The sequence below is a fragment of the Astatotilapia calliptera genome, chromosome 6 (assembly GCF_964374335.1).
Source record: "Astatotilapia calliptera chromosome 6, fAstCal68.1, whole genome shotgun sequence".
In the NCBI taxonomy this organism is placed as follows: domain Eukaryota; kingdom Metazoa; phylum Chordata; class Actinopteri; order Cichliformes; family Cichlidae; genus Astatotilapia; species Astatotilapia calliptera.
Window position 1 is genome coordinate 21,575,677 of NC_137427.1, and position 13,024 is coordinate 21,588,700.

Consider the following 13,024-nt stretch of genomic DNA (forward strand, 5'->3'; position numbering starts at 1 on the left):
GCGATTTGTTCAGCAGCTTCTGTGTTACATGCCTTACTCATGGGAACTGTCGCTGCCCAAGGTGACTGATATGTTGTTTCCGACTAAAAAATTAAAAGGCAGGTGGATAAGGGTCAGCAGGCTCCGCCTGCCTCTGTGACTTGGCACATCCTTTGCAGCGGCAGAGCCCTAAAAATAGTCTCATAACAAATACTTCTTGCACTGCGGATGGTGCAGTAATGTCACAACAGAGTGCTTATCTACTCTAATTTTGGACAAATAAATACTCATTTTTATACTAGGATTGTATTAGTTGAAAATTATTACACCTGTTTACTGGTTTAAGATGGTCAAGCATGAATAATTTTATACTTTTTACTGTTCTAGTCCTTTATAATGTAAAATGAATGCTCTTGTGACTTTTAGAAAACAGTTGATGAAACCAACTTGTAATGTAATCAGTGCATAATCATCAAACCAAAAAACAAAAATAATCATTATTTACAGCCATGAATACAATATACATTTGAATCAGTGTACCCACTAGTCTATAAACCAAATAAAACCCACCTGTTGCAACACAATAATGCAAGCTAACCAACAGTTCAAGACACCTGCCACACTAAGCAAGTAATATAAACCTGCCAACAAAAACACTCAGAGTAAAGAATAGCAGTTCCAGCATAAGAACAAACACCTGCTGCAGCACAACATCCGCTAAGTGTTCGGCTCACATTCTATGCAAGAATAACAGCCACCTGCTGGAGGCTAACAATACCCACCGTCTAAACTTGCAAGGAGCCAAGAATGCATTCGCATGAACCCAATACCTTATCCACAGCAGCAAAGGAATGATACTGCGCATGCCAAGTGAATGTCCACTCATCACAAACAGATACAACCCCATATCACCTTTAGCGTGGTTACGTAAAGGTCGGGACAGCATGAGACAGTGCTTCAGTAGATGCGGTGTGTTTACACCCGAGTGTTGCACTGTGTTTATGGAGGTGTCATGGGGATAGTGTCAGCACAAACACCAGACACATCTTGCATAATCCAGCTGAAGAAATGGAAGGAATGTTAATGCAAAAATGATAAACACTTTACTTTTAGCACATCCTGCACAAACATACACACGCAGAAACGCATGCATGTCAGCGATGAGAGTGTCACTCTTTTTCACCACAGCTTTCCTGATGCTTTGATGTACATGTGGGAATCACAGAGAATTCAGAAAGAATTAGAACTGCAGTTAGACAGTTATTTCAAATCATACTATGCCCATATTTTACTTTCTCAGATGGTCCAGACTGTGCTCTAATTGCTTCAGCTTGGCTCCTCTCTCTTGTAAATTACAAAAGCGTGCATGGTAGCGTTTTACCTTCAGTCAGGCTGCGCTCACCCCCCGGTTTGCTAAAGAGATATGTTGTTTGCTCTGTCCTGTGTAAACTTGCAAATACCTTCCTGACTGATGTCAAGAGATGCTCACGGCAACATGTACAAATGTTGGTGAAAAAGCGATGCAGAAAAGGGCGAGAGATTTCCTAATAGGGTTATTTTTTTCCCTTTTAATTTTACAGCAGGCCTATCTGAGATTTTGGTTGTTTCAACATTTTTGTAGTGAGACAATACAAGGCTTGTTTTATGGGTATGACCTGATTGTTTGGATATGTCAATTTACTGTGTATGGGGCAACTAAAGTACAGGTACCTCCTAACTGTATATAATTCAGAGGCTTTTCAATAAATCCTATTATTCTATTGTAATGCTTAGATATTGGCGACAGTGTGTCAGAGGGGTGGTAATTAAACCTGATTACGATTTAGATGCCTTTTGTGATGATGCATTTGTACTTCTGGCAATTCAGTCAACACATGTACAATCTATAAAAGCTGTCATTAGTACAGAATAAAAGTTAATACTAGGAATTAGGATTAAGCTATTTCCTATTATAACCTGAGATTACACCCACACAAAAGAAAAATAAATCTTAGACAGTTGCCTCGTACTGCCTTTCCTGTAATCTCTATTTAGAGTTGCATGTGTGTTCATGTCTACAGGTAAGTGACAAGACTGTTGATAGTAGAAGGTTGTTTTGCAGTCTGAATTTATATTAGAGCAAACACTGGTTGCATGTCCTGGTAAGGAGTGGAAAAGTAACATCTCAAGTGCAATCTCAAAACTACCAGTTAACCAAAGTTATTATACGTAACTAAAGATAAAATAACAATTAAAACTATCCATCCATCCATCCATCCATTCATTCTCTTCCACTTATCCTTATTAGGGGCATCGAGAGGCTGGAGCACTATGCTAGCTACAATGGGCCCACCCTGGACGGGTCGCCAGAATATTGCAAGTCTAACACAGAGAGACAGGCAACCATTCACATCTATGGGCAATTTAGAATCATAAATTTACCTACCCATATTAACTTCATGTCTTTGGACTGTGGGAGGAAGCCAAAGTACTCAGAGAGAACCCACGAAAACATGAGGAGAACATGCAAACTCCACACAGAGAGGCCCTGGCCAGGTGGTGGATTCAAACTTGCAGTGAGGTGACATTGCTAACTACCGTGCCTCCATGCTGCCCCACAGTTAAAACCAGTTTTTACTAAATAAAATAAAAATAAAATGTTAGCCAAAGTTGTTAGCCAAAGAGTAAGCACTTATAATCCTTCGTTTTAAAAAATATCGTAACCAAGATTTACAAAACAGGCTTTATTTTTTATCTACTATGACTCAAAATGTGTCTAAGGCCATAAACCCAACAGGAAAGTGTTCCCAAAGGTCAAATCAGAAATCTGTTTATCTATACACTTCTTTAATACTTGAAGTCTTTTTGCAGCCACAGCCATCACCATCTGGTGGCCCTGAGATAGAATGCAGGTTTAACCCTTCTTCACTGGCTTCATTTTTCCACCCAGAAGCTTTGTTCATCTTTGATAAAGTCTACAGACCTGACAAATACCAACAACCTGTCAGTGTTAAAAAAATGAGTCTAAGCTGAACTGAAGCATTTAAAATAAATAAAAATAATCAAACAGTCTTGGCACAGATATCTGCTGGCTATATCAGAACCCCTGTCCTCTCCAGAGGCTGAACCCACCAGAAATAGCCAATAGGTTGCCAGATTGCCTTTCCTGTTTTCTTTTAGGAAAGGCCAGTGGATTTGTATTGTGTAGGTAAAAAGATTAAGTGGGTGTCACAACATTTTATGTCTGAAAGGACCCCTGCAACTATGAACTACTGAGATCCCCTTCACCAAGTCTTCATCTCTTTGGCCTCAATCAATCACTCCACAGGGCCACCACTGTAAAAGGCCTTCTATTAGGCACAGTGAAAGCTGTGTTTACCCAAGCCTAGTGAGTTACCTTGGGTTACTGTAGGAATGGAGGTTGTGGAAACTGCTGGCTACAGACATAATAAATCACACATCACTGAGGATGTTGATATGTACCCTTTAAATGAACCAAGAACTGTTCTTATGTTTTTTGACGGCAGGGAAGATAAACAGCACACAGCAATGTCAACTGTGGCATTGCAACAGATAAATCGTGAAATTAATATATATATATATTTTAAAGTAACTCAGACACTTCTGTAAGGTTACAAAGTTATACTCTATGTCATTTTAACCAGTTTTGACATAGAAAGGCTTGCTTGAATGTAGGCAATGGCTATGCAAGGCTGACAAAATCATTAAGTGAGCATGCAAGGGTTTTAGACACACGTCTCACTCGAAGCGTGTCCCCCACTGCTCCCTCTTGCCCTGGCTTTTCACCTCCCAGACCCCCCCTTCTGACCCTTTTGATGGGGTGAAGGGATCTAGATCTTTGGAACCAGCCAATTAGAGAGTTTTAACGTCTGCTTTGCTAAGCCCTGAGAGCTGAGGGACATTCCTACAATTGGAAGATTGAGTATGTGTGTCTGTGTGGTCCAGATATTACTAGTGTTGTGGGGACCTAAATCTGTTTACTCAGTAAGATTATGGACCAATTTGGAGTGGAGGTCATAGTTACATCATTCTGGTGGCAGTAAAGTAAAGGAAAACCAGTGAAAGCCCCAGAATAGGAAAACATGTCTCTTTTTTTGCTGCTGTTCATCAAAAAATATTGAATGTATTTTTCTAGTATGATATGATAGAAGTGGACCTCTGAATGGAGACAGATTGTGACACAGGTCTAGTTTCTGTGCAAGTCTTACCCAGACTAATGCAAACTAAGGTTTTGTTGCACGGCCTATAAATATTAAATGGCATGTATAGAGTAAGAGGAAAAAGTTGTACACTTGGTGTGCGTGTGTGAACTGGGAGCCTAACTGAGTGTCCAACTCAGTGATTCTCAAAGATCAGGTTGCAACACTGTTATGTGTGTGAATGTGTGTGTGAATGGGTGGATGACTGGTTGTGTAAAGCGCTTTGGGGTCCTTAGGGACTAGTAAAGCACTATACAAATACAGGCCATTTACCATGTTTTATCTATAGAGTTGCAACCAATCTCCAGCCACTTGATTGGAAAGACAGTAAGTGCACTCAGTTTGGCAACCTTTACTTTTTTTTTGCTAAATGTTAAAACCTAGAGCCTTCACGGGTGTTCACCGGATGAAGCAGGTGACCAATATACTGTTAGGCTATTCCAGAGGTCCAGGTTCAAATATGCCCGGGGACATTTACTGTGTGTCCTCCCCTCCTCTCTTTCCAAAGCTTCCTGCCCACTATCAGACCATTATCTCATCATACATCTCAGTGGAAGCAAAAAAAAAGTCTTCACACCCAAGCAAAAAGATAACCCAAGACCCTTCCTCTTTGCCAAATACTTGCATTGGGTATTTCTCCACCATGCCATTCTGTTTCACACCTGCAGAGGATGTTAACTGCATCAGGTCTTTATGTCTTGAATTACATGCCTGAGATTGGGATTCTTAGTAGCTGTCTCATCTATTCTAGCACCACTGAGTAACTTAACCACTATACCACTTTAGTCATATGATAGGCATATTTGTGTCCTTGACATTTTACAATGAAACACCCGTGTCAGCTCATGTCTTGCGAAATAGGCCTCAGGACTAAAATCTGGCATCAGGGGCCCAGTTTAGCCAGTTTTTCGGAAGTTAAGAGTAGTGCCTGATTTGTAGTGTGCTGTTGTGGCTATAGAGGCACAAGCAGGTTATCGACTTATTGCCCAAGTATCATCGAGCAGATCACCAGACTGTAAGCTGATCGAGATCAGGCGGGCGCCTTCTGTGGCAGCTCCATTACAACTGGCATGTGAACGGGTGACTCACATTGTAAAGTGATTAGTTCGAACACTTAAGCTAAACGCGAAGACTATTTCCTGTTACAGTTTTTTTTTTTGGGCATACTGTGAAAGAAAAAAACTATTTTATGTTAGAAATGTACCTTTTTATATGCAGGATATTCTTTATATTTCATTAACATTTATTTGATCTTTCACCTTGAAAAATTAGGTGTTTTATTGTCACTGCTTTTTAAGTTTAAATGTTAATGTCAGTTTATTTTTTGCTGTTTTTGTCTATTCTATTTTCTGGCTTTTTAGTCCTTTTTTAAAAATATTTTCATATTTTAACTGCCCACGTGTTTTAGTCATGTCAGTGACATTTTGCCAGAAAATGTGATCAGTCAGTTGGAATCTGGAACATTGTTTTGATTTCTATATACATTCGGGTGCTGACTTACCCCACTCTTAGGCTTTGCTCCAAGGGCTTGTGGAGATCCTGAAGACAAAGCAGCAGCAGTAGCAGCAACAACAGCAGCATGTGGATGCGTGGGTGGTTGTGACGTTGCTGAAGAGGATCCTAAATCAAACTCCTGCACAAGTAAAAAAACAAACAATATAGTTCACTGAGAACGCCGAACTGCTGCACAGTTTCAAATATAGAAAAAACTGCTGTCACATCCAGCTAGATAACTCAGTTGTGCGGGTACCGGGTGATGCCGTCGATGGAAGGTGGCTGTGCTGTCCATGGAGGAAGTAGCACTGAGGGCATTCTCAATTTCCTGATCTAGCTGGTCCAACTTCATCAGCAGCAGCACCATCGAGTCCAAGCGAGCATGCCCACGCTGAGACAGATCAGTGGAGAACAGTCAAACTCACAAAACTATTAAGACCAGCATTAAATGTGCCGAAATCAATTTGTTCCACTTCTCTAAGGAAACTTTTTTCTCCAGTGTCATCTGTGATCTCTGACCAGATGATCAGGACGAGAACAGAAACATGAAATATATATGTGAAACGTAATTAGAAATGTGACCGGAAAAGCAAAAAGTCAGTACTATACAGTAAGATCAGAACTATTCACAGAGTCGGTGACTTTGTTTTAAAGGCTTATAACTTTTAAGCATGATTTAAAGTACAAAATATATCTAATTGTTCCTTTGTTCTTTGTCCCTCTATGTTCCCCAGCAACCTTCCACTTCAGCCAATTAAAATAGCTGATTTACACATTGTGGCCATTTAATGGCTATCTCTTTTGTTTCGCCTCTGTCATTACTTTAACACTCCACTTATTTGCCCTTTAATATGCTGTGCTAATTTATCCATCTTAGGGCTGTGATAACAAGTCTCATACTGACCTCAGGTGGTTTGACTTGTGCAAGACAAGCAGACCGACATGCTACAATCCAGCATTGCATCACACTCCACCTACCACTCTGTCCTCTGCTAACCTTAAGCTCTATGTTGTTTTCATGCAATTTGAGCAGGAGTAAAACGTGTAATATCCTTTTCTTCACTGCTTAAAGCAGTATGTTTTCATTTCCCTCTGCCTGTCTTATCTTGGCACCGGGTGTGGCTCCCTGCCTGAGCTTTACCCTTGAGAAGAACCCGAGGAAATTTCATGGCTGGCCCATTACCCGCAAACAAACCTTGTTACAATCCCCGCTAACAGATGCTGTTAAACTCTTAATGAGAGTGAGCTCATGGCACACACACAGCCACTGTGACTGTATGCTTACGCAAAGCTACAAAAACTAGTGGATGTGAGGCTGGCTTTCATGCCTGGTTTGTCTCTACATGCAGTGCCTTGAAGAGGAATCTTTGGGTTATGCACTTTTTACAGATCATAAATGTGTCTGCTGAAATGGTCAGCATGGTTTAATCATAAATGTGCTAATAGAGTCAGGATACTAAAGGTAGCCTCATCCCTGCGTCTGGCTTCCAGCTCCAACCCTAATAATGTCTTATGACTGCTTCTACATTTATTTTCCAGTTAGTGCCCAATTTGGCTGTCAAAGTCAGATCCTATCGGTTTGCTGAGAGCGCAAATAGACATGCCGTGTGTGTCGGGGAAATGCGCTTCACACTGATGCATTCACTGACATTTCTAGCTCGTGGCAGCGCGCAGCTCGTGGCAGCACGCAGCTCGTGGCAGAGCGCAGCGCTACGGTCCCATCTTCTTGGCAAAGTATCACAATGAAACATTGTACCGTTGTAAAACAATGACATCTTTACGAGGCCTCGCTGAATGAACAAAAGCATCTGGCTCGGGATGGCAAAAACAACCACAAAACGGCAGAGTGAAAAACAAGTGCAAGCGTAAACTTCAGTTGCCTCGGAGGCAACGTTTTTAGGGGCATTCTGGTGGTTTGGGTGTTCTCAGAAGGTTTCTTTGCTGTCTTTCCCATGTTTGAGGTTTCTGTCACATTCCACTTAACTTCCTGTTTTTTGAGATGGGAGATGTTTCCCACACTGTTTGAACTCTTAGATCCCTCCTTCCCCTTAACTTGTTCTTTTTTCAAGACCCCTCAGTCGCCTGTCTTACAGCCAGTCTGCATCCCATTTCTCAGACCTCTGCATTGAGTGGGCTCTCTTAATTAATACAGACAAAGAGGCCAAAAAGGAAAAGAGAGAGCACTGAGGGTGATGCTGCCAAGTTGTCTGCTGACTGTTGAGCCAGTTTGGCCTTGGGGTCAGGATAAGGCCTTGTTGCTAAAACAAATAAACACAGTAACAAAGCCCAATATCAGCTTAATCTCAAGCTGTTATGCAAACCAGATGGGTTTGTTTTACAAGCTGAATCTGTAACAAAAACTTGGTCTACTGGGGGATGCAATCATTAGTCAGTACAATATCTTGTCAGAGATCATTCCAGGCTGCTTCTGTCATTATCCACTAAAGAAACTAACATAAGCTCAGTAATTCTCTTCGTGATATTGAAAACACTCTTCTCCATTTTTTATGTCCCGTGGGATAAAGCTTTACATTTTTAATTTATATTTTATCAGCATGGTCTTCTATACGGCACAATTCCTGCGCTAAACTGGACACACAAATCACGTTGCTGTCAAAGATGAGGCAAGCCATCACCATATGGTAGATGAATTGTTGGCTTCTTCCACTGGCTTAACTGCTCTTTTCAAGTTCCAAAATCCTGCTTTTTTGGTGGGGTATTTAAAGTCATCATTTCTAAGTTTGAAATTAGAGCCAGGGGAAAATGTGGCACTGGTTTTCCATGTCTCCCTGTTGGAGTATGACCTATTGTTTTTGGCAGTTGGTGGACTGACTTCAACATTAGTCATGGCTAAAAGTGGCTCCAAAGTTTCTAAAAAATTTATGTGGAAATAATGCTATGATAATCTTTAGGATTACACAACCCATAGGCTTTTCAGGAACACAGCTATAGCCAGAGTGTCAATATATGACACATAAACCACTCAGCACCAGCTGATTTTATGGTTTCTATTCTAGACTACAAGCCAAATATTTTTTTTATTGTATGCCTGCATTTTATTCTACTATTAGGAAGGGGTTGTGGTATATTATTAGGGTCATGGCAGCACACATCAATAGATTTATATACAAAACAACTGAATATGACCAAACAATAGCACAATAATCAGCACTATTTTCACATTATGTAAACTATAGCCAACAAGCTATAGTTAACCACACACTACACAGTTGCACATGGACTCCTTTTGTTTCAACAAATAATGAATGAGTTGTAATAACATAACTTATGTCATCACATGAGAAATTATAATTGCTAACAATACGGTATATTCAAAAATAGAACCCAACCGATATATCAGCCATGCCAATACCAGCTGATATTGGCTATTTGCCGATACATTCATTTCAACATTTATAACAGGTGATACATGTAAAAAGTAAAGAAGATTCAGGAGAAATACTCTTCAACCATGTTATGGGTAATAATGCAGCAAACTTTGCCCACCACTCTTAACTTCACTTATGGCAGCATGTATCTGGGGACATCACAAACACAAGAGCCAGTGGATTAGAGAAGAGTCAAGAGTGAACGAATAATCCACAACTTGTGACGGAAAAAATGTCATATTATCTTAGTAGGGACCCATCAATAACTACACACAACAGGTGTTAGGGAAATCTATTTATGCTTTGTATCTCTCAACGAATAAATATCAATTGGCATATCAGATATTTAAATCACCAAACACTGGTATGAGCCTTAAAAATCCTATATCAGTGAGTCTCTATCAGGAAATATCTGTGTGGCTCTTTGCAGTTACCTTGGCATTCTTATAAATGGTGTTACTATAAATATCTATACTTCTGATTAATGCAAAATAGGTGAATTAATATGAATATGAAACGTTCAACGAGTTTTTATAATAAAACAAACTCAGATGTGTCACTGTTTACAAGAGTGTGATCAATTTGATCTTGAATGTCACACAAGAATTTAACTTCTCACAATACGTTTCTTGTCCAAACAACATGCCTTCTTAATGGGCCCTGAGTTGAAATTAATGGGCTTCTTACTGTTATTTTAAAAGGACTGAAACTACAGCAACTTATTAGCGAATACAGTTTCAATTGTCTGATTGTTGCTTTGCTTCACTGATCCCAAATCCACGAACTGCTTCTAAGATTTTTGGTATATTTTTGCACCACATAAGCATGCTGCTAACAGTGTGAAAACAGCACAAGATACAGTATTTGCTAGAGAAAACAGTTTAAGCATTTCACCCTAGAGATTACTTTGAGCTTCCAACCCCTCTGCGTTCATGGTCTCCATGCCCTTATAGGACCTTGTTTTGCAATGAGCGGTTGAGAAAAAGTACAACATTTCACAGACCCCCCCCCCCCCCCCCCCCCCTTCCACACAGCCCCCTCACAGATCTGTAAGCATGTGAGAGTGAAGTCAGTGTTTTCCGAGACACTTGCCAGAGTGTGGGACCAAAATTATGTGTGCCCAGTAAGTGTCTGTTCATTAGAAGCATTCAGGTCGCAGAATTACAAAGACAGAACTTGCAAAACTGATCTAAACTAGTATACATGTAGTACATGTAGTAATTGTACATCCATTACACTTCTGTATCATATTTATTCTTACCTTTCTCAGCCGCACTTTGAACACGTTGTCTTCCTTCTGATCTGCATGCTCATATGTTCCATCTAAAGCCGAACTGCCGTCTTGTGTATCGTTGTATATAACTGAACGTATGTCTTCCCTTGACGCCTCCATTGTGGCTCCTGGCTGGTGGTGTTCTCTGTGACCATCTGCCACCTCAGAGGCAGGTGACTCACTGAAGTGAGGACCTGAGGCTCGGTTACCATGGAGTCCCTCGTTGACCTCTGTAGAGCATGGTGGCAGGTTTTGCGTGTGTTGTTCAACAACCTCGTGTTTATCATCCAAACAGCAGCGCTCAGCAGCTGGATTTGGGGTACTGTTAACATCATTATTCTTTTGAGCATGAAGTAGAGCGCTGTCTTTTGCCTCCACAGGGCTGATCTCTGGTATAGTGTCCAGTTTTGAACAACTATATTCTGTCTGATGAGGAATGGCGAGATCCTCACTAACAGGCACTAAACTTTGGTCAGTATTTCCCAGTGACTGACTTACAGAACCTTTCACATCCTTATCTGCACACTGTGTCGTGTTTGTCCCAATGGCATCTCCTGCATGTCCAGAATTCATTTGTTTAGATGACACGTTGCTGTCTGCCATTAAAGAGCAGCACTGATTTCTGACACTAACATCAGATGATTCAATAGGTCTGACGTGTCCTTTTTTCTCGCTGCTTTCTGCTTGTGCACTTTTCACTCTCTGGGGCCTGCTCTCCGCTAACATTTCAACATTGTGCTGCTCCAACAATGTCTGGTTGGATATTTCCCAACCATGATCCTTATCCAACGGTCCAGCACAGTCTTCATGGTCCCGCTCTTCTCCTATAGTGACTCTTGAGAGACAGCTCAGTCCTGTATTTTCATTTAGAGTTCCTAGGTCACTCAATCCATCTTGCTTGTCAGCAGAACATGCACTCCGGCTCTCAGATATTCCTTTGTCACATTCTCCATCTGCTACTAATGATTCCACAGTTTTGTTGATTAGTGCCAGTGCTTCACCACCCTCCATATTTGCTGAGCTTAGCAGAGCATTCATACCAGGCTGGTCAGAGATGACAGTCTTGCTTTCCTCAACATCTGGGAGATCGGTTTGAGGTTCCTGTTCGCCAGCAGAGCAACAGTTTACTGTGGCCCCAGTGATTTCAGGAGGTCTGCTGTAACCCTCTCTATGGCTCCCCTTTGTATCCTGATGGTTTGGAACTTTGCCAGGTTGCTCACCAGCACATTCAGACAATGGAGGCACATTGTTGGAAGAGATAGAGACGTATTGTTGGTGAGAGATATGTGTACTTTTAAAGACCCTGTCATCGCACATGCTGTGATTCTGGCAACTTTCTGTGCCCAAATCACTTTTATTATCGATAGTTTTATCACTGCTATCAGTTGCACAAGAAATATTTGCACTAGACATACCACTGTTTGAATTACAAAACTCTCCAAAATTCCCAGGGCTTGCGGTTTGGAGATCCTCTGAGTCAGAGTCAGTCTTTGGGAGTATGCCAGCACCCACCAACTCATAAGACCGATCCACTGACTCCTGTAAATCCTTTCCATTGTTTTCCATTAGTTTTAAGTGTTCCGGTTCAGTATCATCATTCATCACAGAAGCTCCCCCTTCACAAGTCTGAGCAGGGTCATCTATAGGCAGCTGGTGGCATCCCTCTGGCATAGAGGAACACCTTGCCCGTCTACCTTGTTTCGAACCCGCAGAAGCCATCCATAGCCCATCGCCTTCGACCCCATGACAGCAGACGAGATCCAGATCATCATAGCTGTACTGTAATCCTGACGGGTGAGTCACATGCTCCTCCCAGCTTCTTTTACGTATGGCAACTGGCATGATGGGCAGCCAATGCTATCCCATAAAGCTGCTTTTGATGCCAGGTTAAATAGAAGGGCCAGATCTGGTGCAACAAGAGGAGAAAAGGAGATAAGAAATAGCCAGTGTTGCAAAGTTTTCACTTTGCAGGAGCTGAACGTACAAATAATGGTTCAACTTTCAAGTAAGCAATCCAAGTGTATTAATTTAACCCAGGAAACCGATTTCTTTTGAAGTTTTTCCATATTTCAGCTTGGCAACTACAAGTAAACTACTCTGATCTCTAACAATTGTTTAATTTTTTAAGACGGAGAAAGTTTAAATCGTTGAGATTAATGTAGACATCCCTCCGATTGTTTATCTTATCACAAACAGGAAACTGTAAACAAAGCAGTTTGTCAGATTTGCACCATTTTAACAGTGAAAAAAAAAAGAGTCTGAAAAAGTGCTGGGTGTTAGTTAACAGTCTTTCTGCACCCATTCACCTACAAAAATAAGAGACTGAAGTAGATTGAAGTAAAACTGGAACAGAATCCAACACTATCACAGAACCAAATGCAAGTCTTATCACAGAATTCAAAGTAAGATATTCTGCATTACACTGCTCTGTGTTTTTTCTTCCTTTTGTGGTTGATTTCAATTTATAGATGTGAAGAAACATAGTGTAAATCATGGAAGATTTACACTACTCCGTAAATCTGCTATGTGTCGAGACAGACAAATAAAATATTTTGATTAAAGAGAACCATTCTGTACTATGTAAATAACACAATTCAAAACAACATAGCATAGCCACCTTAAGTAGTCTGTCACAAAGAATCTGATTTTTTTTAAGTGTATTGAAAGTATTTTAAAAATGGAAGACCTGC

The 13,024-nt window shown here is 40.8% G+C and overlaps 1 protein-coding gene across 1 annotated transcript in view; it reads right to left on the reverse strand.

Annotated features, from left to right (window-relative positions):
- The window catches only part of dlc1 (DLC1 Rho GTPase activating protein), an 85,015-nt gene that overhangs the window by 71,711 nt on the left and 280 nt on the right, over positions 1-13,024 (reverse strand). The window contains exons 2-4 of the mRNA XM_080302956.1: positions 10,323-12,240; positions 5,929-6,063; positions 5,680-5,811 (exon numbers count right to left, since the gene is read on the reverse strand). Coding sequence (XP_080159082.1) covers positions 5,680-5,811; positions 5,929-6,063; positions 10,323-12,176 — 2,121 coding nt within the window. The 5' untranslated portion in view covers positions 12,177-12,240. The remainder of the gene's footprint in view (positions 1-5,679; positions 5,812-5,928; positions 6,064-10,322; positions 12,241-13,024) is intronic.